At 49.8% G+C, this 20,635-nt stretch overlaps 2 protein-coding genes across 17 annotated transcripts in view; one reads left to right on the top strand and one right to left on the bottom strand.

The window, feature by feature from the left end:
- The window catches only part of Mllt10 (MLLT10 histone lysine methyltransferase DOT1L cofactor), a 134,759-nt gene extending 125,386 nt beyond the window's left edge, over positions 1 to 9,373 (top strand). For all 16 annotated transcript variants that reach the window (XM_048367863.1, XM_048367861.1, XM_048367862.1 and 13 more), the window contains 5 exons: positions 844 to 932; positions 1,040 to 1,401; positions 2,676 to 2,772; positions 6,127 to 6,321; positions 7,843 to 9,373. In XM_048367863.1, the coding sequence (XP_048223820.1) occupies positions 844 to 932; positions 1,040 to 1,401; positions 2,676 to 2,772; positions 6,127 to 6,321; positions 7,843 to 7,887 (788 nt within the window). In that variant the 3' untranslated portion in view covers positions 7,888 to 9,373. The remainder of the gene's footprint in view (positions 1 to 843; positions 933 to 1,039; positions 1,402 to 2,675; positions 2,773 to 6,126; positions 6,322 to 7,842) is intronic.
- A 10,487-nt stretch (positions 9,374 to 19,860) lies between these two features.
- Dnajc1 (DnaJ heat shock protein family (Hsp40) member C1) overlaps positions 19,861 to 20,635 on the bottom strand; it is a 139,205-nt gene continuing 138,430 nt past the window's right edge. Inside the window, exon 12 of the mRNA XM_048368017.1 lies at positions 19,861 to 20,075. Coding sequence (XP_048223974.1) covers positions 20,007 to 20,075 — 69 coding nt within the window. The 3' untranslated portion in view covers positions 19,861 to 20,006. The remainder of the gene's footprint in view (positions 20,076 to 20,635) is intronic.

Below are 20,635 nucleotides of genomic sequence, written 5' to 3'. Positions count from 1 at the left end.
CTTTTTTGTTGTTTTTGTTTTTTGGTCTGTTATAGGTCTTGAACTCAGGGCCTCAATGCTGTTTCTGAGTTCTTTTTGCTCAAGGCTAACACTCTACCACTTTGAGCTGCAGCTCCCACTTCTGGGTTTCTGGTAGTTAATTGGAGATTAATCTGTGATTAATCTCAGACTTTGCTGCCCAGGCAGGCTTTGAACCTGATCCAAAGATCTCAGCCTCCTGAATAGCTAGGATTACAGGCAACACCTGGCAAGACTAATTTCTTTCTTTCTTTTTTGGTCAGTCCTGGGCCTTGGACTCAGAGCCTGAGCATTGTCCCTGGCTTCTTTTGCTCAAGGCTAGCACTCTGCCACTTGAGCCACAGCGCCCCTTCTGGCCGTTTTCCATATATGTGGTGCTGGGGAATCGAACCGAGAGTTTCATGTGTTGGAGGCAAGCACTCTTGCCACTAGGCCATATTCCCAGCCCCGGGCAAGACTAATTTCTTAATATCTGTTACTGGTATGGACCTCACCATAAGTTGTTTTTTCAGAACTCTTCTTTTTCTTGGTGTTAGTTATGGGGCTTGAACTCAGGGCCTGGAAACTATCTCTGAGCTTTTGTGCCCAAGATGACCACTTGAACCACAGTTTCACTTCTGGCTTTTTGGTGTAGATAAGTTTCACAGACTTTCCTGCCTGGGCTGGCTTTGAACCATAATCCTTAAATCTCACCCTTTTGAGTAATTGAGGATTCCAGGAGTTAGCCACCAGTGCTTGGCAGCAGCAGCTTTTAAATAGCCTCTAATCTGAACACATTGTGTGATGTAAGGATAAAAAAAGGTTGTTTTTCTTTTATTATTCTAGCTCCTACTAGTGACTCCCTGAACAGCAGTAAGAGCCCACATATTGGAAATAGCTATTTGCCTGACAATTCTCTTCCTGTATTAAACCAGGTAATTTTTGTATGGTCATGTTCATTTGAGTGTTTTGTGAACAGTAAGGTGTTACATGAAAGTGCTTTGCTATTTACTGGTGAACTTTGTGTTCTTCCTTGCATCAGGACCTTACGTCCAGTGGCCAGAGCACCAGCAGCTCGTCAGCCCTGTCTACGCCACCGCCCGCTGGGCAGAGTCCAGCTCAGCCAGGCCCAGGCGTTCCTGGCGTTCAGCAGGTCAATGGTGTGACCGTAGGGGCGCTGGCTAGTGGAATGCAGACTGTAACATCCACGATTCCTGCTGTGTCTGCAGTGGGCGGAATAATTGGAGCTTTGCCAGGTAACCAACTGGCAATTAACGGCATTGTAGGAGCTTTAAATGGGGTTATTCAGACCCCTGTCACAATATCCCAGAACCCTGCCCCCCTCACCCACACGACTGCGCCGCCTAATGCAACACATCCAATGCCAGCCACACTGACGAACAGGTAAGACATTTAAATAGGACTTTGAGTTTTTAAAAGCAACATATTAGCAGTGTTGTTCACGCTTTGATTGGAATTTGTAATGTGTTTCTCACAGATGTAGTCTAAGATAAAAATGTACCCAAACTTTTGAAATTCGTATATACTATAGAGTATATTTATTTTTGAAAGTTATGTACTTCAGATTTTAAAAAATCTCTTGGTAATCAAATATTAAATGTATTCTGTGCTGAAAATGTCAGTCTTGATCTGTATTGTCTACTTTTAAATGTTATTTTTTGAATTTCCTTGTATGTTTATATTCATGTATATAATAAGTTCAAATGAAAGGTAATGTTAGCTTGCTGATTACATATAATGCTTCTTAAAAATTTAAGTGTAATTTTGTTAACTTTTTAAATCAAAGATCTGGATATAAGTGAGAGGCAAATATTTATCTTAAACTTACAGGAAGAAACTCCCTGGTTTCATTGTACTGGGATTTGATTTTGAATGTTTAGAATAAGGGGATTGTACAGTCCCCATGCTGTACTTTTAGAGACTTCATTTTAACTGGCTTTTCAGTGGTTAAGCGTACGTTATTTCTTCTGGCTTTCTTTTCATTGATGCTTAATGTGACCATTACAAAAAGCTAAATTTTGCCAGATGCAGGGGCCTCCAGCCTGTGCCACTTAGCTATCTGGAAAGCAGAGATTGGGCAAACCATGGTTCGGGGCTAGCCCGGACAAACGTTTGTGAGACTTTGTCTCAGTCAGCTGGGCATGGTTTGGATCTTCCTTCCTTCCCCCACTCCCTCCCTTCCCAGTGCGGAAGATGGTCCTGGCTCATCCTAGCAACTGCTCCTCTGGTCTTAGTTAGCATGGGTTGTCCTTAAACAAAATGTTTTATAATAAACACACGCACATTTCTATTCCCAAAATAAGCTTGTACCTATTGGCATATAACAACAAAACACTCTCCCCCCCCTCCCCCCCATGCCAGTCCTTGGGCTTGAACTCGGGGCCTGGGTGCTGTCCCTGAGCTTTTTGGCTCAATGTTATGCTTCTACCACTGCAGCCACAGTTCCACTTCTGGTTTTTTGGTGGCAAAACACTTTGACAACATGAATTCCTGTTACCCATGTGTACAGAGAAAGAAAAATTGTACATAGTTGTTTAAAGAATGTTATAGTTAAAACTTGCTTATTAAATATTAAATTGAAAAGATGCCTTGTATTTTACATTTCTTAGAGATATCAAAAGTATTGAGAGAAAGTAAGAATTTTAATCCTTTTTCAGTGCCTCAGGACTAGGATTACTTTCTGACCAGCAAAGACAAATGTTTATTCATCAACAGCAATTTCAACAGTTGTTAAATTCTCAACAACTCACACCAGTAAGTTACTCCTTTTGATTATGTTTGATTTGTATGAAGAGCAAGTGTTCTGAGCTTTAGATGGGCATATTTTTTTTTTTTTGTGAAATAACATTATGGAGTGCGTATCCAAAAAGTTTTAATTGCCATTTTGCAAAGTTGGAAGGCCTCGAAGTGATGTCACATTCACTTAATAATTCGTATTACAATTGTATTGTGGCTCTGTTGACTTGGCTCTAGGGACTTGAGACATGAACATGGATCTGTTGTCAAGCTTCGTTCTGGTAGGGAGATAGATGACGGATGCATGGCCTTTTCAGTGTTAAATGCGGAGAAGCAAAATGAGGACAGGAGGGTAGAGAACAGATAGAGGCGTCTGCCTTTCTGTCCTGTGTTTCTTTGCACCTGCATCAGCCTGATGGAACTCAGGGCCTCGTGGATGCTGAGCAAGCACTCAGCCAGGGAGGAGCACTGTAGGTGCTCCGGCCGTTTTGGAGGGTACCATTGAGTGCGGACCTCTTGGACTTGGGAGAGAGGCGGGTGGGATGAGCAGGCGTGCTCCGAACACTGAAGGCAGGCAGCAGGGCTGGAGTGGGACAGAGGCACCTCGGCTCCAAGCGCCACCATTTGGCTGTGGTGGAAAATAAGGATTTGAGTGTGATGGAAAAGTTATTACTGAATAGTTGAGTTTACCATCAGTAGAGAGCAGCATATACTAAAGGGGTGCACACACTGTTCTACCATAAAGTCCGTGTTTAGTCTTCTTTCACCCAGCCCCGTCTGCACCATTGGAGAGAGTGCACCGGGAAGGGGGGCGTGGCACTGGGGTCCCATTGACTGCGGTATGTAGGATGGTTGTGTTCAGTGCAATGGGGTGTCACACCACTTGGAAATGGAGATGTGAAAATCTGGAATTGGGGTATATTTAGATAAGAACCAACAAGACTTGTCAGACATAAAATCCTGAATAATTAATGTTGACTTCAATGGAGATTTGAAAGACCAGAAGGTAACCAGTGTGTAAGAGGAGACAGTGATTCATGAAGGGTTTCCCTCCTGCGGATTCAATTAAACGGAAAGCTTTTTGAAAACAAAAATGAAACTATACTACTAAGCTCGTCCAGGCTTTTTATTGTTATTGTCCCCTACACAATACAGTAGGTGCTAGCCACATAGCATTTTTGCAGTGTATTAGCTGTTACAGAGATGACGTAAAGTACACGGGCGGCATGTAAGTTCTATGGAGATGCCTCCTTTTGGAGACAAGATCTCATTATGTAGCTGTCCTTGAACTCACAGTCCTAACGGCCTTCTGAGTGCTGGGATTACAGTGTGTCCCACCATGCCTGGCACTGTTGTGCTATTTTGTTACAAGGCGTGAGCATCCTTGGACTTGGGAATCTGGGAACAGGGAGGTAGGGCTAGAACCTTCTCCCATGGAAACCAACTTTGAGATTTGTTTCGAGGGGCATGTGAAATGTTGAGCAGGCACTTGTATAATGTGAGCTTGGACTCCCAGGAAAGGCTGTAAAGAGTGAGATCTGATGTCACCTGCTAGAAGATGGAAAGGGACAATAAACCAATAAAGGGTGTCTTAGGGGCCAGGAGAAATGTTTCCAGGAAAGGCACCAATGAGATTTGGCCACTTGGAAGCTTGGAGAAAGGCAGGGCTGATTTTTGCAACAGGAGTGTAGAACTCTTCCTCCCCCCCTTGCTGGTACAAGTGTGAACTGATAGTTTCCTCTGGGCGGGCCAGGATCTACAGCAGTGAGCACACAACCCAGGGACCCAGCCGCCCGCCCTTGTTATGTCCTCAGGGAAACATGGAGACAGCTGCATGCACTGTAGCCACACTGCCAGTGAAAATGAACTGCTAGCACACACGACGCGGGCAGATCCTACAGGCATGTGAAGCAAAAGCGAAGCAAAACAGCGCCCCCCCCCCCCCCCCCGAGTCACAGGAACCCTCACTGAACAGCCGGAGCTCATTTCTGGCCTGGGAAGTCAGCGCGGGGGAGTGGAGGGCACCGCGGTGCACTCCCATCCTGCAGGGCTCTAAAGCCGGGCTAGAGCCTCCACAAAAGAGAAGAAAATAGGAGTCTATACAGCCCAGCGCATTTTAGTATAGAAAGCTGTGGTGTAGCGGGATTGTTGGGGTTTAGTTTAAGGAGGAAACGGCCTGATGGGGGGAGGGGGAGGCTCAAGTGGAAGAAGCCCTGGGATCAGGCTCAGCAGGAAGAGGGAATGTTTGTTCTTGATGTCCTCTTCTCCCTGCCCCCTCAGAAGGCCTTCTCTGCTAAGCCCAACAGTTCTCACCTGACACTTTATCACTGTCTTTCCTTTCTCTCCTCACCACACCACAGTATCTCACTTGGTTTCCCTGTGTACCTGGCCTGTCCTTTTTGCTTCCATTCTGGGACACAGCTCCTCTTCCCCCATTACCTTCAAGTGTCCTGACACATCTTCAATGTGCTCTGTGCTGATGGCTTTCATCTTCAGCCCCAATCTTTCTGGAGTGTCATCCTACCAAAACCCCAACATCCTACCCAAAACAGCAATGCCAAGTCCTTGTGACCCTTGCTCTCCACCCCTCAGCGGTGCCACAGAGAAAGCCCCAAGCACGCATGCGTCTCCGGTGCCAGAAACCCACCCTTTCCTGTCTCCTCTCCTTGAGTAAGGACAGAAGTGCTCGAAATCTACAGCTTACAAACCCAGGCCCTGTTTTCCGCTCGCCCTCCTCCCTGTCCCTCATCTTACCTGGCTCCTGTTGGGTAAGCTGAGGTCTAGGGCCCTCGATCCTTCCTTCTGGTTATGTGGCTTCTTTCCATCTTTCTTTCATTGCAGGAGAATGAATGGTCCTCAACCCCCTCTGCCCTCCACAATAATCACGTTGTAACATTTTGTTTTGTCTCCTCACTTCCTTAACTCCCATGTCCCAAGCAGTGCTCAGGAAGAGTGTTGACTAGAACATCTACTTGCTAGAAAGAACAGTCCGGAACTGCAGCAGAAAGCCCCGTTGAGCCAGGCAGAGGTGATGGCTTCGCCTTCCACGCTGCGTCTCTGCTGGCTCAGCACGGATCGCGATGGCCTTGCTTGAACCCAGGTCTTGGAAAACGGGCTTTTCACCTATAAAACTACTTTATAGTAGATGATTTAGTGCAGCGTGTTTCTAGACAAGGCTGTGTGCACTGCGGTTGGAACTCAGGACTTGCTAGGCAGGCGCTCTGCCACTTGAGCCATGCTCCCAGCCAAGTTCTTGATTTCTTCCTAGTGTGACTGTGCTTTAATGCTAAAGGAAGGAAATAGAAAACGGAGGCGTTCCTGACTGCTTTATTCTGAGGTTGGAACTCACTCTCTGCCATGTTTTTGCCAAAGGAGCAGCACCAAGCCTTTCTGTACCAGCTGATGCAGCAGCGCCACCCGCCCGAGCTCCAGCAGCTGCAGCTCCCGGGCCCCGCCCAGATCCCCATCAACAACCTCCTGGCCAGCGCGCAGGCGCCGCCGCTGCACCCGACCGCTGCCAACCCCTTCCTCACCCTCCACGGGGACAGCGCCAGCCAGAAAGTCACAGTGAGTGCGTGCCCCGGGTCCGCTGGCCAGGGAGGAGAGCGCGACGGCTTAGCCCGAGTCCATCGTTTTTCTAGTCTTTTTAAAAAACATCGTTTCCCTGAAATTTTCTTCTTAAAATCAGTTGTTTCAACAGCTGGATATTGTAAGCACAAAGGACCCTAAGCCAATTTACATATCCCCTAAGTATAGCAATTTGAATTTGCACATAAGGGTTTGAAGGCCTTTTTAATTCAGCAGTTTACAAGATGGAAATATGTTTTAATTAGCAAGTTGTATAGGATAGTCCAATCAAAAGATAATAGTTGGTGGTTTTTATAGCAAGTGTACTTAAATTAATTTGCCTGTAAAACCACTCTATATAACTTAGAAGTATTGGTATTATTTTATTCCAAAATGCCTTTTAAGATTGAATTTGTAATGTAATAATATATGAATTCTAGGGTAAGCAATCCAAGTACTCTTATCAGCTTTTTTATTTTCGGTGCCTGTCGTGAGGCTTGAACTCAAGGCTTGGGCCCTGTCCTTGAACTCTGAACTTTTCCCCTGAAGACTAGTACTCTTGCTCTGGCTTGAGCCACATCTCCATTTCTGGCTTTTTTGGTGCTTAGTTGGAGATGAGTCTTCATAGCTGGCTCTCCTGCCTGTACTTTGAGAGGCGATCCTCACATCTCGGCCCCTGTCGAGCTAGGATTACAGCTGAGAGCACCCCCACCCCCCCACCCCCCTGCCCCGGCGGACTCCAGTGCTTTTGGCTCCTTCTGTTTTGCCAGCTTCCTGGTCATTCTGTACTAATACAGAAAGTTTTGGACTTTTTCCCCCCTATGCTTGATCATGTTTAACTACAAACTAAAGTTTCCTAAATTACACAATGTGAAGTACGTTTTTGATAGCAGAACTTCAGCTTTGTTCACTTTTTATTATTGATGTATGGTGTGGTGGCACATACCTATAATCCTGACTGCCAGGAAGGATGAGCAGGAGGACCATGTAGTCTGGGCTACAGAGTGGGACTTCATCTCCAAATCAGCCAGTCAGAAGCAATCTAGTACTATTTAGCTACTAGAAAGTCCCCGCCTTCTCCGCGGGGGTATATGCGGTCGAAATCTTTAACAGGCAGTAATCCCACTTTTCATAGGTAAGTAAATCGTGAGAGTTGAAGCTGAAAGGACACACAGCAATTGGGACCAGAGCTGTGTCTTTCTTGGTCCATAAAAACTCATCGGCAAGAGCGTCACTGCTTGTGTGGAGAAGTGGGTTTGGGAGGCTGAGACTACATGCGTTCAGTAACCCCCCTATCCCGCAGATGGCACCTGCCTTTAATCCTCCTTACTGCCCAATTTAGGGTTTTTAAAATAGTTCTTACTAATGTCTTTACTAGGCTGGAAAGTAGCCAATTTACAGAAAAACAAAGGCCTAACCACGTACCACATTTCATCAAGTTTCAGTTTAAGAGCATATTACAAATGTTAGCCGGGATTGATTGAGTGAACGCATCTGATTCTTTGTTGGTTATACCTGCAGAGACTTAGTGATAAAACTGGACCGGTAGCGCAAGAGAAAAGCTGACACTTGAGAAGCACCCGGCTGCCACCCACCCTGCTGCGGTGGCACCGCCTCACGCACGCCACACGCCTGTCCCAGCGAGGAGCAGCAGCGGAAGCCGCGGGCCACTCTCCAAGGCTTTGACTCTTGTTGCTTTGTTGCACTGAAGTGGAATGCCCACGCCCCACCCAAAGTATTTGAACTCTGAAAGAAAATTTAAGAATTATCTTTTGTCAGTGAAGTAATTCACATGTAAAGTTTATCAACCCAAGAAAAACTTTAATATAGTTGGTGCAGAACTGAAGACTTTTTTCATTTACGAACTATTTGGTTTTCCTGTACAAGTTGGAATCTGAAATTATCTTGTTTCGGATACAATATGCCTGCTCTTGTGAGTCAGATCTTAAATTTTAAGGAACTGTCTTAATTCTCCCGGAGTTTTATTCATTATATATTACAATTATATAGGTCATCTGACTGGTAGGTCCTTTTTTCCTTTCTAAAGAGATCTGGCCAGTTTTGATAATCAAGTTTGGAGGGAAATGTCTGCTTCTGCTAAAGGTAATTTTCTTTGTAAAGAAACATTGAATTAAGTGAGTTCGAAGGCTGCTGGGGTAACCAGATCAATTCAAAGTGAAAGATTTCTTTCAGAAAGAGAGGCCGCTCTGGAAACTACTGGTAGGGTCTGGCCTTAATCAAGTGCCTGTTAGGACCTCCCTGGGTTGCAGCGGCTCCAGACAGCAGAGCTCCAACTAGTCAGCCCTCGCCAGTGGCAGGAACAGCTGCTAGCAGCGGCCTTCCCCGTGCTTCTGCCTTTGTCGAAAACTTCCTGTGCCACTGTAGATAGCTCAGGCGAAACTGTTACCTGGGTATTGTCCACTAATGAGTCACAAGAAAATGAGTGGATCTGGTAAGTACACGTGTTCTGTTTAAACAGTTTCTCATCACTGACCTTTTAAACAAAACCCCGGCCAGTACAGTTCCATTGACTAGGGTGAAACCAAACTTTCCTTAGAGCTCTGCCACACTCTTGATGTGACAGTGCCTCAGTGTGAGTTATTAGTGGAAAAGACCCAGCTGTAATTAGACCTCCACTGTGTACTTAGCTGGAAGAACACGTTAATTCTGCAATATGTCTCTTGGTTAAACATTGCACAGTTCTTACCTCATTTCTGTAAATAATGTTTTGTGAATCTGTTTTGTATTGTGAAAAATTCATAAGATAACATTGATATTTTGATTTGTAATATTTCTAATTGGTAGATTTAATTGAGAAAAGTAAAATTAATTTATTTTTATATGTTCAGGGGAATTTTAAAGAAAAGTGAAATCTTTTGTAGATAATTTAAAAAAATCAGTGGCTTATTTTACTTATTTAACCCACTGGTTGTTATTCTGTAACAATTTGTATAAATGGTAAATTTTGAATGTGTTGTTATTTTACCTAGATGTAAAATTCCACATGTATTAAAATGTACAAAGTTTTTGTTAATAAAATCTAATAATGTTCATAACTCTGTGTCACTCCTGTTCTGAGGGGACACGGCCCTGCAGGTCGTCCGTGTAGCGAATGAAGGGCATGAGAGGCGGAGGGGCGGGAGAAGAAGCCGCTGCAGGCTGGATGGGCAGCTACCACACCGCTTGCTCACTGTCAGAGCTGGGGCGCCCTCTCTCCTTGGACCTGGGCGGCATCACATTGGGGATGTTGCCTTGTAAAAACCTTTACACTTAACTAAATCAGAATCTACTGATCTGTGTCATTTGAGACTAGTAATTAAGAGTTGAATGAACAAGAAACATGTTCTAGTTTTCTAACTCTGCTAAGGAATGAGTCTAGGAACCTAAGTTATTCTAGAAAGTCATGTTCCTAAAGCTCAGCTAATGGCTGACTTCTGGGGGGGAGGGGCATCTACGTTAGTCCCCGCAGGTGTGATGGTGGGGGAGGGAGGAGGAGGGGAACAAGACGAAGCCCTCAAATACAGAGCTAAAGAAGGGAAAGGAAAGTGCCTGGAGCGCCCTAGCTGGGTCATGGAATTGGACAGCGCGTGCCTCATGATGAAGTGCCATCTTGCTTTTTATAAGGGGGTCATGTTTTTTCGACTAAAAGTCTCACTTACTGTACGTAAAACAGACATAACACAATCTCTTTTTTTTGTATAAACCAAGCCTTTCAAAATGCAGTGGCTGTGGGCTTCTCCTTTGCTATGCTAGGAATACAGGGTATTCTGGTTGCTAAATCCCTAGCTCCAGGAAACGCTGTTTTTAAAGCAGTTTTAAGCCGAATCAGTTGGCTCACGCCTGTAATCCTAGCTACTCAAGAGGCTGCAATCGCTGGTCAATGACAGCCCAACTTGGGCAGCCAGGAGACTTTTCTCTACAATTAACCACCAGAAAACTGGAAGTGGCACTATGGCTCAAAGTGGTAGAACTCTTGCCTTGAGCTGAGGAGCTCAGGGACAGCACCCAGGCCCAGAGTTCAAGTCTCATGACCGACTGATAATAACAATTTTATGTCTTCAATCATTTAAGCCAGGCTGGACAGTGTCTCATGCCTGTAATCCCAAATACTAAGGAGGCAAAGATCAGGATGACTGGTTTAATGCTAGCCCAGACAAAAGAGCTAATGAGACTCCCATCTCGATGGCCACAGGCAGGACTGCAGCCTGAGCTGGCTGTAGGCAAAAAAACCCTAAAACTAAAGCAAGAAAGTATGGCAGGGAATGATAGAGCACCTGCCTCGCGAGGAGGGGGGCCTGGGGTTCAGACTCCAGTACTGACCAAAAGAAAGAAGCTGTTAGCCCTGTCATTGGTTTCCTCTTGTTACTGGCAACAAAGGAAATGTCATTTCTGTTCCACACAGCTCTGTAGCTACACAGGGAAATGTGCTTTGTGACTGGTCCAATGTGGCAGGACTTCCCAAAGAGGCAGCTTCCCTTGTGAGGCTGAGGAGACACCCAGCCTTTGGCGGTCTCCCCCCACGCCCCCCCACCCCCCAGTTACCCTTGCCAGTCTCCGGCTTCTCCGACTGCTTTGGGGTTTGGGGTTGCAGTCACACAACTGCTTTCTGATTAAAGCATCCCGGCACCTCCAGGCGACACGAGCACGGGCGGGGGCTAGCGTTCACGGTTAAGAAAGTCCTCCTGGCCGCTTGAAATAAACTGGTGGCTGAGCGGGATGGCTCAAGCCTGTAGCCCTAGTTTCTTGGGGTGTCCCAGTACTGAACCAATGCCTGTCACCTACCCACTATGGACACGGAGCACAGGCATAAAGTGAAAGCAGTACAGAATGGAGCTGGCAGGAGCAGCTCGAGTGGTAGAACACCGACTTGCAAATGCAATGCTCTGAGTTCAAGCCCCAGTACCTCTAAAACACAAAACCTCTAAAACCCCAAACTCGTTGGACGTGGGGAAGGGAAGGCTGCATCAGACAACTGCATTGTTTTCTAGACCTGGGCTCCACAGACGGGGCCCACATGACCCAGCCCTCGGTGCCTCTCCAGGTGCGCTCATCTTTTTGGCAGAAACTCATTTCAGGAGCAACTTTGAGGCTGCCTGAGTTCAGTTTTCGGGTTTTGGTCACAATTCTTTCTGGCCCAACCGGCAGCTTCCTCTAAGCGCGCCGTGCTTACCTTCCCAGTGAGGTGCCAGACTTTGAAGTCAGGCCCCACCACGTGAACCCCATTTTAGAATCGAACCCTGAGCCAATTAGATTTGTACCTGTGTTCTAATCTTGCTTGCACAGCTGATTGTTGTAACCTTGTTCTTTGCCTTTATAAGCCCTGTATAATCACAGCTCGGGGCTTCCTCCTAACCTCCGCTGTGTCGGTGGGTAGGACGAGGCCCGAGTTGGCAGCTCGTTAAATAAAGCCTTGCCTTGCTTTTGCATTTCGGAGTGTCTGAATCTCGGTGGTCTTCTTGGGGGTGGTCTTGCAACTTGGCACAACATTTGGGGTTTCGTCCGGGATAGCCCCAGAGACCCTGAGATCCCAGACTCCGAAGGTAAGAAAACAGCGCTGTTCATTTGTCTTGTCCTGTAATTTGTCTGTTTGATTGTTTTGCTTTTGCTTATACTGGTAGGGCACAAGTCAGTTTGGTTTTTGGCCGGAGGGCCTCCTAAAGGAGACTCAAACCGCCCACCTTGTACTTGGGTCCACTCCTCCTGTACCCTGGCAGGAGGTTGTGGGCCAACTTGGGAGATCTCCAACTTGTAAGTCGGGTCCACTCCTTCTGCACCCTTGCAGGAGGTTGTGGGCCAACTCGGGTCCACTCCTTCTGCACCCTTGCAGGAGGTTGTGGGCCAACTCGGGTCCACTCCTTCTTGCAGGAGGTTGTGGGCCAACTCGGGTCCATTCCTTCTGCACTCTTGTAGGAGGTTGTGGGCCAGCTTGGGAGATCTCCAACTCGTAGCTTTTCTTAGGCCTGTGTGTTTTCCTCCTTTTGTATTAATTGTTTTGTTTTTTGTAGCCTTTTGGACTGTACATCTGATCAGAGCTATGGATAATGTTCTATCTTGAGAACCTCCATCTAGCCCCCTAGACTTGATCCTAGCTCACTGGAGGGAGGTTAAGGAGATAGCTCAGAACCAAGGTGTGGCCCTTAAGAAGGAAAAGTGGATCACCCTGTGAAAGTCAGAAGGGTCCACCATTGAGGAAATTGAGGGAGCTTTGACATAGGGAGGAAACACGGAGGAGGAAATGTTTCCCGCTCCATACTCCCCATCCCAGTTAACTCTACAAGAGGAGGACTCTGAGGAAAATGTTTCAGCTGTGCCCTCCGCTCCGGAGGGTCCTGCCAAGTCAACTCGCTGGTGCCGACAGCCCAGGACACAGACGCATCAGCCCCAAGTCCAAGTCCTGACCCGCAGCCGCCGACGGGGTGGACGTAGGGCCAGCACAAGCCACCCACAGGTGGCAGGGAGTGACCTCACCATGCTGTGCTGTCATCTCTGTGTTGTTTGTAAGTCTAACAGTCTTTTGTATCAAACCTGCATAGCTCATTGGAAAGATATACAGGTGATGGTTCACAATCAGAGTGTGAGTGTCCACAGAAAGAACTCTAGAGGGACCCCCACCCAGCCTTCTTAAGCAGAAAATTGTTTGGTGTGCTAAAATGTTTTACTAAGACTAAAAATGTTTTACTAAAACTATCAAGCCCTGGAAAATGAGGCTGGAGAATGCTAAAATCATTTGTTAAAGGTTTTTGTCTTAAAATGTACGGCCGATGCTTATTCAGCGCGCTTTAAGATCTTTTGAAAATATATGTGTGTGTGCATGTGTGAGTGTGAACATGTTCGAGACTGCAGTATGATGCAAAACTAAGTTTAAATTCAAAGGTCTTCATGCCATGCAGTAACTGGGACTGAAGAAAAAAAAAAAAAAAAAGAGGCTCTTTTGAAACAAGCAGCCCGTAAGCAAAAGGCGGCACCTGGTTTCAGATTGCCTGTGAGCTTCAGTTTTTCCGATGCAGATAAAAGCTAAAGTGTTGTGTTAGTGTTAAAAAGGCTTTGGAAATCAAGAATACATTTCTAGATAAGAAATTTGGAAGTAAAATTGTCCTAAATAATTATTGCAAAGTGAGAAAAGGAGAATTATGGCTACCAAAATGTTTAATTGTCATTCCAGCTTCTTTGTAGGTTTTTTGTAACAGTTTCCAGCAGGCCCACAGAGAAGCACAGGTGATTCCTACAAGTTTGTCAAGATCTAATACTGACCCTTAATAAGTTCCAGGTAAGAGAGCATGCTTAAAAACTACTTCTGTGTGGACCACCTTGTTGCTTATAATTGGAGTAAAGTGGCCCCTTATAAGACTCATTGATCTGAATCTGCGGTTCGAAGCCAGCCCGGGCAAAGAAAGGTCCCTGTGAGAGACTTGTCTCTAATCAGCCAGCAGAGTGCTGGGAACGGAGTTGTGTGGAGCTCAAAGTGGTAGGGTGCTAGTCTTGAGCTGGAGAGCTGAGGGACAGCACTCAGGCCCTGAGTCCAAGTCCAGTGGAAAGTCACTCCTCCTGGGACAAAAGTGATGGAGCATCCAAAGGCAGTAAGCCACTGCTTGGATGGCAGAGATGGTGTCAGATCCTAGAGTCACTACTGTTGGCCTTTCAAAAGTTAAAGCCGGGAAGTCCTAGAAGAATAGTTCATAAGCATGCCTTTCCAATGCCCATGTCTGTCTACTGGGCAGGAATTTGCCAGTCATCTGTGATAGTGGTTAGTAAGGGTAAGTTTGTCAAATGAGAGGATAGATTAAAATCTCACCCCCCGCATTTACTCAAAGCCCTGACTGGCAGTGAGAATTTTAAGCTCATACATCTGTTTAGTAAAGAAAGCTTGTAGACCTGAGATTGTGTCCTTATTGAGATCTGTTAAAGGCCTGCAAAGGTATATTGTTAAAAATTGCAAGACCTGTCAGCTTGCCAATGCCCCCAATCAACAGATTACTAAAGGAGCTCGCCTCTGTGGGAATAGGCCAGGCGTGTATTGGGATAGATTTCACAGAAGTAGATTTCACAGAAATTACAAATATTTGCTAGTTTTTGTAGACACCTTTTCAGGATGGGTTGAAGCCTATCCAACAAAGCATGAGACTGCGAATGTAGTGGCGAAGAAGATCCTGGAAGAAATCCTACCCAGGTATGGCTTCCCATCCACCATTGGGTCGGACAACGGACCGGCTTTCGTTTCAAAAGTAAGTCAGGGAATAGCCGCTGCACTGGGGACAGATTGGAAATTGCATTGTGCTTGTAGACCCCAGAGTTCAGGACAGGTAGAGAGAATGAATCGGACTCTAAAAGAGACCTTAACTAAATTGGCCTTAGAGACTGGCGCAGACTGGGTGTCACTCCTTCCTTTTGCTCTACTTAGGGTAAGAAATTCTCCCTATCAACTTGGCTTTACTCCTTTTGAAATAATGTACGGGTACCCCCCCGCCCATTATCCCTAGCCTTCAGACTGAATTGCTTGCTGATTTGGATAATGCTGAATTTTTGTGTAAACTCGATTATTTGCAGCTCGTGTACAAGAATGTGACCCCAACTTAAGGCATTATATGATTCTGCTTCTGTCCCTGCCCCCCCCCCATTTATTCAGACCAGGGGACTGAAATCCTTAGGACCACGGTGGAAGGGACCCTAGATGGCATCGCCACTTGGGTTCATTGCTTCCACGCCAGGCCAGCTGACCCCTTTGCCCTGGATGACAACTACCGTGATGGAACATGGGAGGTCTCCAAGCACCCAACTCAGCCGCTTTGCCTTCGCCTCAAGAAAAGAAAGTTAGACTGAATATTGTTATAATTTTCTTTTTGCCTTCTTTCCTTACTACCCTGGCTAGTGTTGATGTTATTTTGGCAGCTCACTTCAAAGTGAGGTGACCCCCTTATCTTAGGTAGTTTTGGGCTTGCTCAGGAATACGGGTATAGCCACCCGACCCTTAGAGCATAGCTGAGACTAAGGTTATAGGTTCCTGGCTAGGTAAGGTCTACGCCCCTGAGTCAGCCTGAAGAAGTTACAGAAGATGGATGATCTTCACCCATCAGCTCCCCTTTAAAACCGAGGGACCAGAGTTATTTTCGGATACTACTTTTGGCCCTACTGGCCCATGCCTTACCTCTATATCATCCCCTAGACATGCAAGCCATTGAAATGGACAGAATGGAGCCATGATTGGCTCCCAAGGTACCAAAAAGAAAAAGGGGGAAATGAGGTGCCAGACTTTGAAGTCAGGCCCCACCACGTGAACCCCATTTTAGAATCGAACCCTGAGCCAATTAGATTTGTACCTGTGTTCTAATCTTGCTTGCACAGCTGATTGTTGTAACCTTGTTCTTTGCCTTTATAAGCCCTGTATAATCACAGCTCGGGGCTTCCTCCTAACCTCCGCTGTGTTGGTGGGTAGGACGAGGCCCGAGTTGGCAGCTCGTTAAATAAAGCCTTGCCTTGCTTTTGCATTTCGGAGTGTCTGAATCTCGGTGGTCTTCTTGGGGGTGGTCTTGCAACTTGGCACAACACCAGGACTGCTCTGAACAGCTGCTCGGGCATCTGCGGGCTGCCGCGAAGCTTCCGGACCCTCGCCGGCGCGAGGGACTGGGCCTGCAGGAGCACGTGGCGGCGCGCTGGGGGGGAGACCGGGCCTGCAGGAGCACGTGGCGGCGCGCTGTGGGGGAGACCGGCCTGCAGGAGCACATGAGGGCGCGCTGGGCGGAGACCGGGCCTGCAGGAGCACGTGAGGGCGCGCTGGGGGTCTCAGGGCGCGCTGGGCGGAGACCGGGCCTGCAGGAGCACGTGGCGGCGCGCTGTGGGGGAGACCGGCCTGCAGGAGCACATGAGGGCGCGCTGGGCGGAGACCGGGCCTGCAGGAGCACGTGAGGGCGCGCTGGGGGTCTCAGGGCGCGCTGGGCGGAGACCGGGCCTGCAGGAGCACGTGGCGGCACGCTGGGTGGAGCCTAGGCCTGCCTGCCGGAGCAGAGACGGTGCGCTGGGTGGAGACTGGGCCTGCAGGAGCACGTGATGGCGCGCTGGGCGGAGACTGGGCCTGCAGGAGCACGTGATGGCGCGCTGGGTGGAGACTGGGCCTGCAGGAGCACGTGACGGCGCGCTGGGGCGCATGCTCCGCCCTTGCAGGACTCGAGGTCGCAGGGTGAGGCCCTCGTGGAAGGGTGAGTGGCACAAAGCGCAGCACCACCTGCAGGCAGGGAGGAGGCCCCTGCGGACGCCGTGCTCCACCTGGGCAGCACACGGGCGCCCCCGAGGCTGTCTACCCACGCGCCCCGTGTTGACCGCACCCTTCCTCGGCTCTGCAGCTTGCAAGGCACAGCTGATGCGCCAGGCGTGGGAGGCGTGGGGCCCCACTGCACGAGCCCGCATGCCAGCGCACAGTGCGCCACGGCGGCCCCCAGACGGTGATCCTGCTGCCATTCAGAGGGAACAGGGGCGCCAGAGACATGCGAAGAACCGCGCTGCAGCCTGCGTGCAGCGGGGCTGGGAACGCGGCTCCTTAGGGGCGGCGGGCGGGCGGGGGCCCGGGTGGCGGGGTCTGGAGAGGCAGAGTCGCAGGGCGGCCGGTAGTTTTGAGAGTCGGGGAAGGACACAGTGCCCGGGATGGAGGAGGATTCTGCTAGTGGTTGGGACAGGCTGGGGGGCCTCTGTCCTCAGGACACTAGTGGCAGCCAAGCTGTTTGGAGGGCGCTGGGAGAACGGGAGACAGGAGGCAGATGGACAGGGGTCAAATGTTTAGAAAGAAATCGGGATGATCCAGAAATCCAGGCTTTATTTACATTCATCTCACTCCCCAAAGAATGAAAGGCTGTAGAGGTTCAAAGATCCACACTAAGTCACCAGGGGAGGTCAGGTGACCCCCCAAATGCCCCTGGGCGCAGTACTTAGTGACCTGAAAGGCTGGGATGTAGCTCAGTAGGTCAGCTCTGCCCAGCATGTTCAAGGCTGTGGGTTCAATCCCCAGCACCACAAAAACACCACCAAAAGAGCAGTAACTAGAAAGTGACACGAACAGGAGCAGTGTGGTGGGCAACAGGCAAGACAAGGGCATAAAGAGCCCCTCAAGTGGCAAAGGGCAACTAGCGGCGCTGTGGCCTGGCCTCGAGCACAGCGGCAGCTGCTCCGCGCACAGCTCCACGCGACTGAGCCGGGCTGTCCAGGGGGGTCGGGCAAGGTCCCCCAGTTCCGGCTCCTCGCTGCAGGCGGGGCTGAGGCGGGGTCGGGTGTGGGGAGTTGGGGGCAATGACCAAACCTCCCACCTGTGGACTCCAGCCCCACGCGGCCACGCCACCCACCGCCCTCGGAACCCACGGAGGGCACTGGCCGGGCGCCGCAGGGGAGCCTTTCCCCGCAGGAAATGCCCACCGGGCCCCGCGCTCCCCTCCCTCTCGCTCAGGCCCACCCCCGCCTGGCACCCACGCCACCGGCTCAGGGGTGAGGGCAGAAAGGGAGACCCGGATGCTCATTTCCTAGCCTTTGTTTTGGGAGCATTCGCGGAAGAAAATTCAGGATGCAACCCCGAAATCTGTGCATTAGTGACCGGCCTGCGCGAGGGAGGCCCCGGCCTGCGCGAGGGGGGCCCCGGCCTGAGCCCTGTCCCCGGCCTGCGCGAGGGGGGCCCCGGCCTGAGCCCTGTCCCCGGCCTGCGCGAGGGGGGCCCCCGGCCTGAGCCCTGTCCCCGGCCAGGGCGCTGCAGGCCAGCTCGGGCCCAGGTGGGGGTCTGGAGCCCGGCCGCCTGAGGAGCACATATCAACTCCAACCCAGGCGACGCAAACCCCGATATGCCTTCGCCTCCCCCATCCGCACACTGACCTGGAGCAGCCGCCCTCCCGCACACCCCTTCCTGACCACACAACACGACCATTTGGCCCCTCGTGGGCCTCCTCCTTCCTCACTGGTCTACATCCAAGATTTACTTCTGGCCCCACACCTGCTGCTCCTTCCTTAAACCCCCTCTGAGGGGGCGCGGGAGGAGGGGAGCCCGCCCCGGGGAGACGGCCACGTGGGGGAGGGAGATGCCGCCCATCGCCCCACTCCTAGCAGCCTGCCCGGGGGTTCTGGCGTGTGTGTGTGCGCACGCGCGCTCACGTTCACATGTGTGAGGTCTGGGGCTTGAACTCAGAGCCTGGGCACTGTCCCTGAACGTTTGTGCCCAAGGCTGTGCGCTTCCACTGTGACCTGCAGTGCCATTTCCAGCTTTCTGGTGGAGAGCTGGAGACAGTGGCTTCGCTGGGGCGCTCGAGTGGCCGCAAGCCCTGCCTGCCACCTGCGGCGGCCCTGTTCACCGGTGGCCAGGCGAGTGTCCACTAAGCATTTTAACAATCACACGGCCACGTCTCCCCTCCAAAACAGAAACCGAGTTCAAGGACACACAAAGACCCCCGCGGAGGGCGGGGTGCGGGGGGCCGGGCACCCTCAGGACCAGGCCTGCCCGCACCCGGTGAGGTTGCCCAGGAGCGAGCGGCTCACACAGCCTTTGGGAGTCGGGGACCCACACAACTGCTCCCCCGTGCCCCTCGCCCCCCCTTCCATGGAACCCCTCAGCTCCCAGAGCAGCAGGGGAGGGGCGCGGACAGCGACTCTTACCAGGAAGGCAGACGCCATGCTGGAGCCACACTGTTACGACATCCAGAAGCGATGCGGAGGCTGAGCGGCCGGCGGGGTCCCAGCACCAACCGCGTCCTGAAACGCCCAGAACCCGCCAGGGACGCGCAGCAGGGGGTGCTGGGGAACAGAAATCTTCAAAAAAGAAAAGATGGCCTGATGGCAGGATGCTCACAGAATGTCACAAGCTGCGTGACGGCAGGCACTCGGCCAGGACTCAGTTTCTCTCCCATGCGCCTGACCGGCGCTGCTTCTCTTCTCTGAAGCCGTACATTCGCCTCGCGACTACCAAACCCCAAAGACCAGAGCCCTTCGCGGGCGTCTGCTGCCTTGACACCTCACAACCGCCCCTTTCAGATGTGGCTAGCAGAGCCCGCCACCGGGCTTGGCTTACCTGGCCCCAGGTCCTCCTGGGGAGAGGTGACTTCTGCCACCCAAAGGGTTCTTCAGGGAACTCTAACTCATGGCATTCCTTAGAGAAAATGACATCTCATCTTTATAGACATCACTTCCTCTCCATGTGCTCCAGCTGTCTGTCATCCAAGCTTCTATGTTCTCTATTCATCAAACGATTTTCAATTAAGCAAACTATTGCAATCACAACGAATCCAGACAGTAACAGTTCAACACAAAGGGTGAGGAAGTCTTCAGGGGTCAACAGTACAGGCAGACCAGGAGCCAGTGTCACTAGTTCCTGAAAAGTCTCCTGCACGTGGCTGGGCAGGCCTACCTGCCGTGGACAACTTCTACCCAGCAGCCCAAACTGAAGACTCTGCAGAACCTATTGGCTTGGCTGCCAGAAGGGAAGATACCGTTTGAATGGAAAGGTTCTCCCCCAAACCTTTCCAGTGAGGAGAAATAAAATAATCTGTCAAATATCCAAATCCCGTCCCCCTGAACACAAGATTTGTTTAAACATTTATTTATTATTTGTCTGTTTATACTAAGGCACATGATGTATAGAAATACTGAGGTACAAAATGCAAATCTCTGCGTAAGATTTTTGAAATACTCATTTTGGAAAGTGAAGGCAACGTCATCTTCCAGAACATTCAGCTTTTTGCTTGTTTTTTCTTTTGGACCAGTTCAACCAGCAGCTTGTACCTAGCGACACAGTCTTCCTGTAGGAAGAAAAAGAGAGAGGCAAAGATGTTATTTCCACGAGTCTGTGCTTCCCACACCGTCAGCCTTCTTGTGGTCTGTTGGTGGTGTCCATTACCTTTTCCCAGAACATTCTGGAACCTTCTGGGCAAGTGTAGCTGGTCATGAGTAGCTCTGGTTAGGCATTTTAGGTATGTTGCAAGGTCAGCTAGAGGTAAGAGTGGAGGGGAGTTGTCTGTGAGGCACATCAGTGTGAAGATTGTGACTTTCGGCTGCTAATGTTTCATTATTCATCGCACACCGCTTCAGGCAGCCACAGTGCTACGCTCACTTGGCTCTGCCTCTCCCTGGGCTGCTGGAATCTTCCAGGGTAGGCCATGGCAGCGAGGCCTTGGGAACTCTTCTCCTGTTCTTTCTTCTGGGTACCACCACCACCTCCAAAGTGAGGTTACAGAATGACTAGCCCCAGAATCGCGCTATCTGTAGTGGTCACACTTAGGGGGTCGGGAGGGTGGTATGCACTAAAGCAGAGACGCAATCACAGGGTACTTTTTTCAACTCATTTGTTTCTGTAACAGTA

Source organism: Perognathus longimembris, chromosome 18 (assembly GCF_023159225.1).
Source record: "Perognathus longimembris pacificus isolate PPM17 chromosome 18, ASM2315922v1, whole genome shotgun sequence".
Lineage (NCBI taxonomy): Eukaryota > Metazoa > Chordata > Mammalia > Rodentia > Heteromyidae > Perognathus > Perognathus longimembris.
This window is presented reverse-complemented; position numbering and strand designations above follow the sequence as displayed.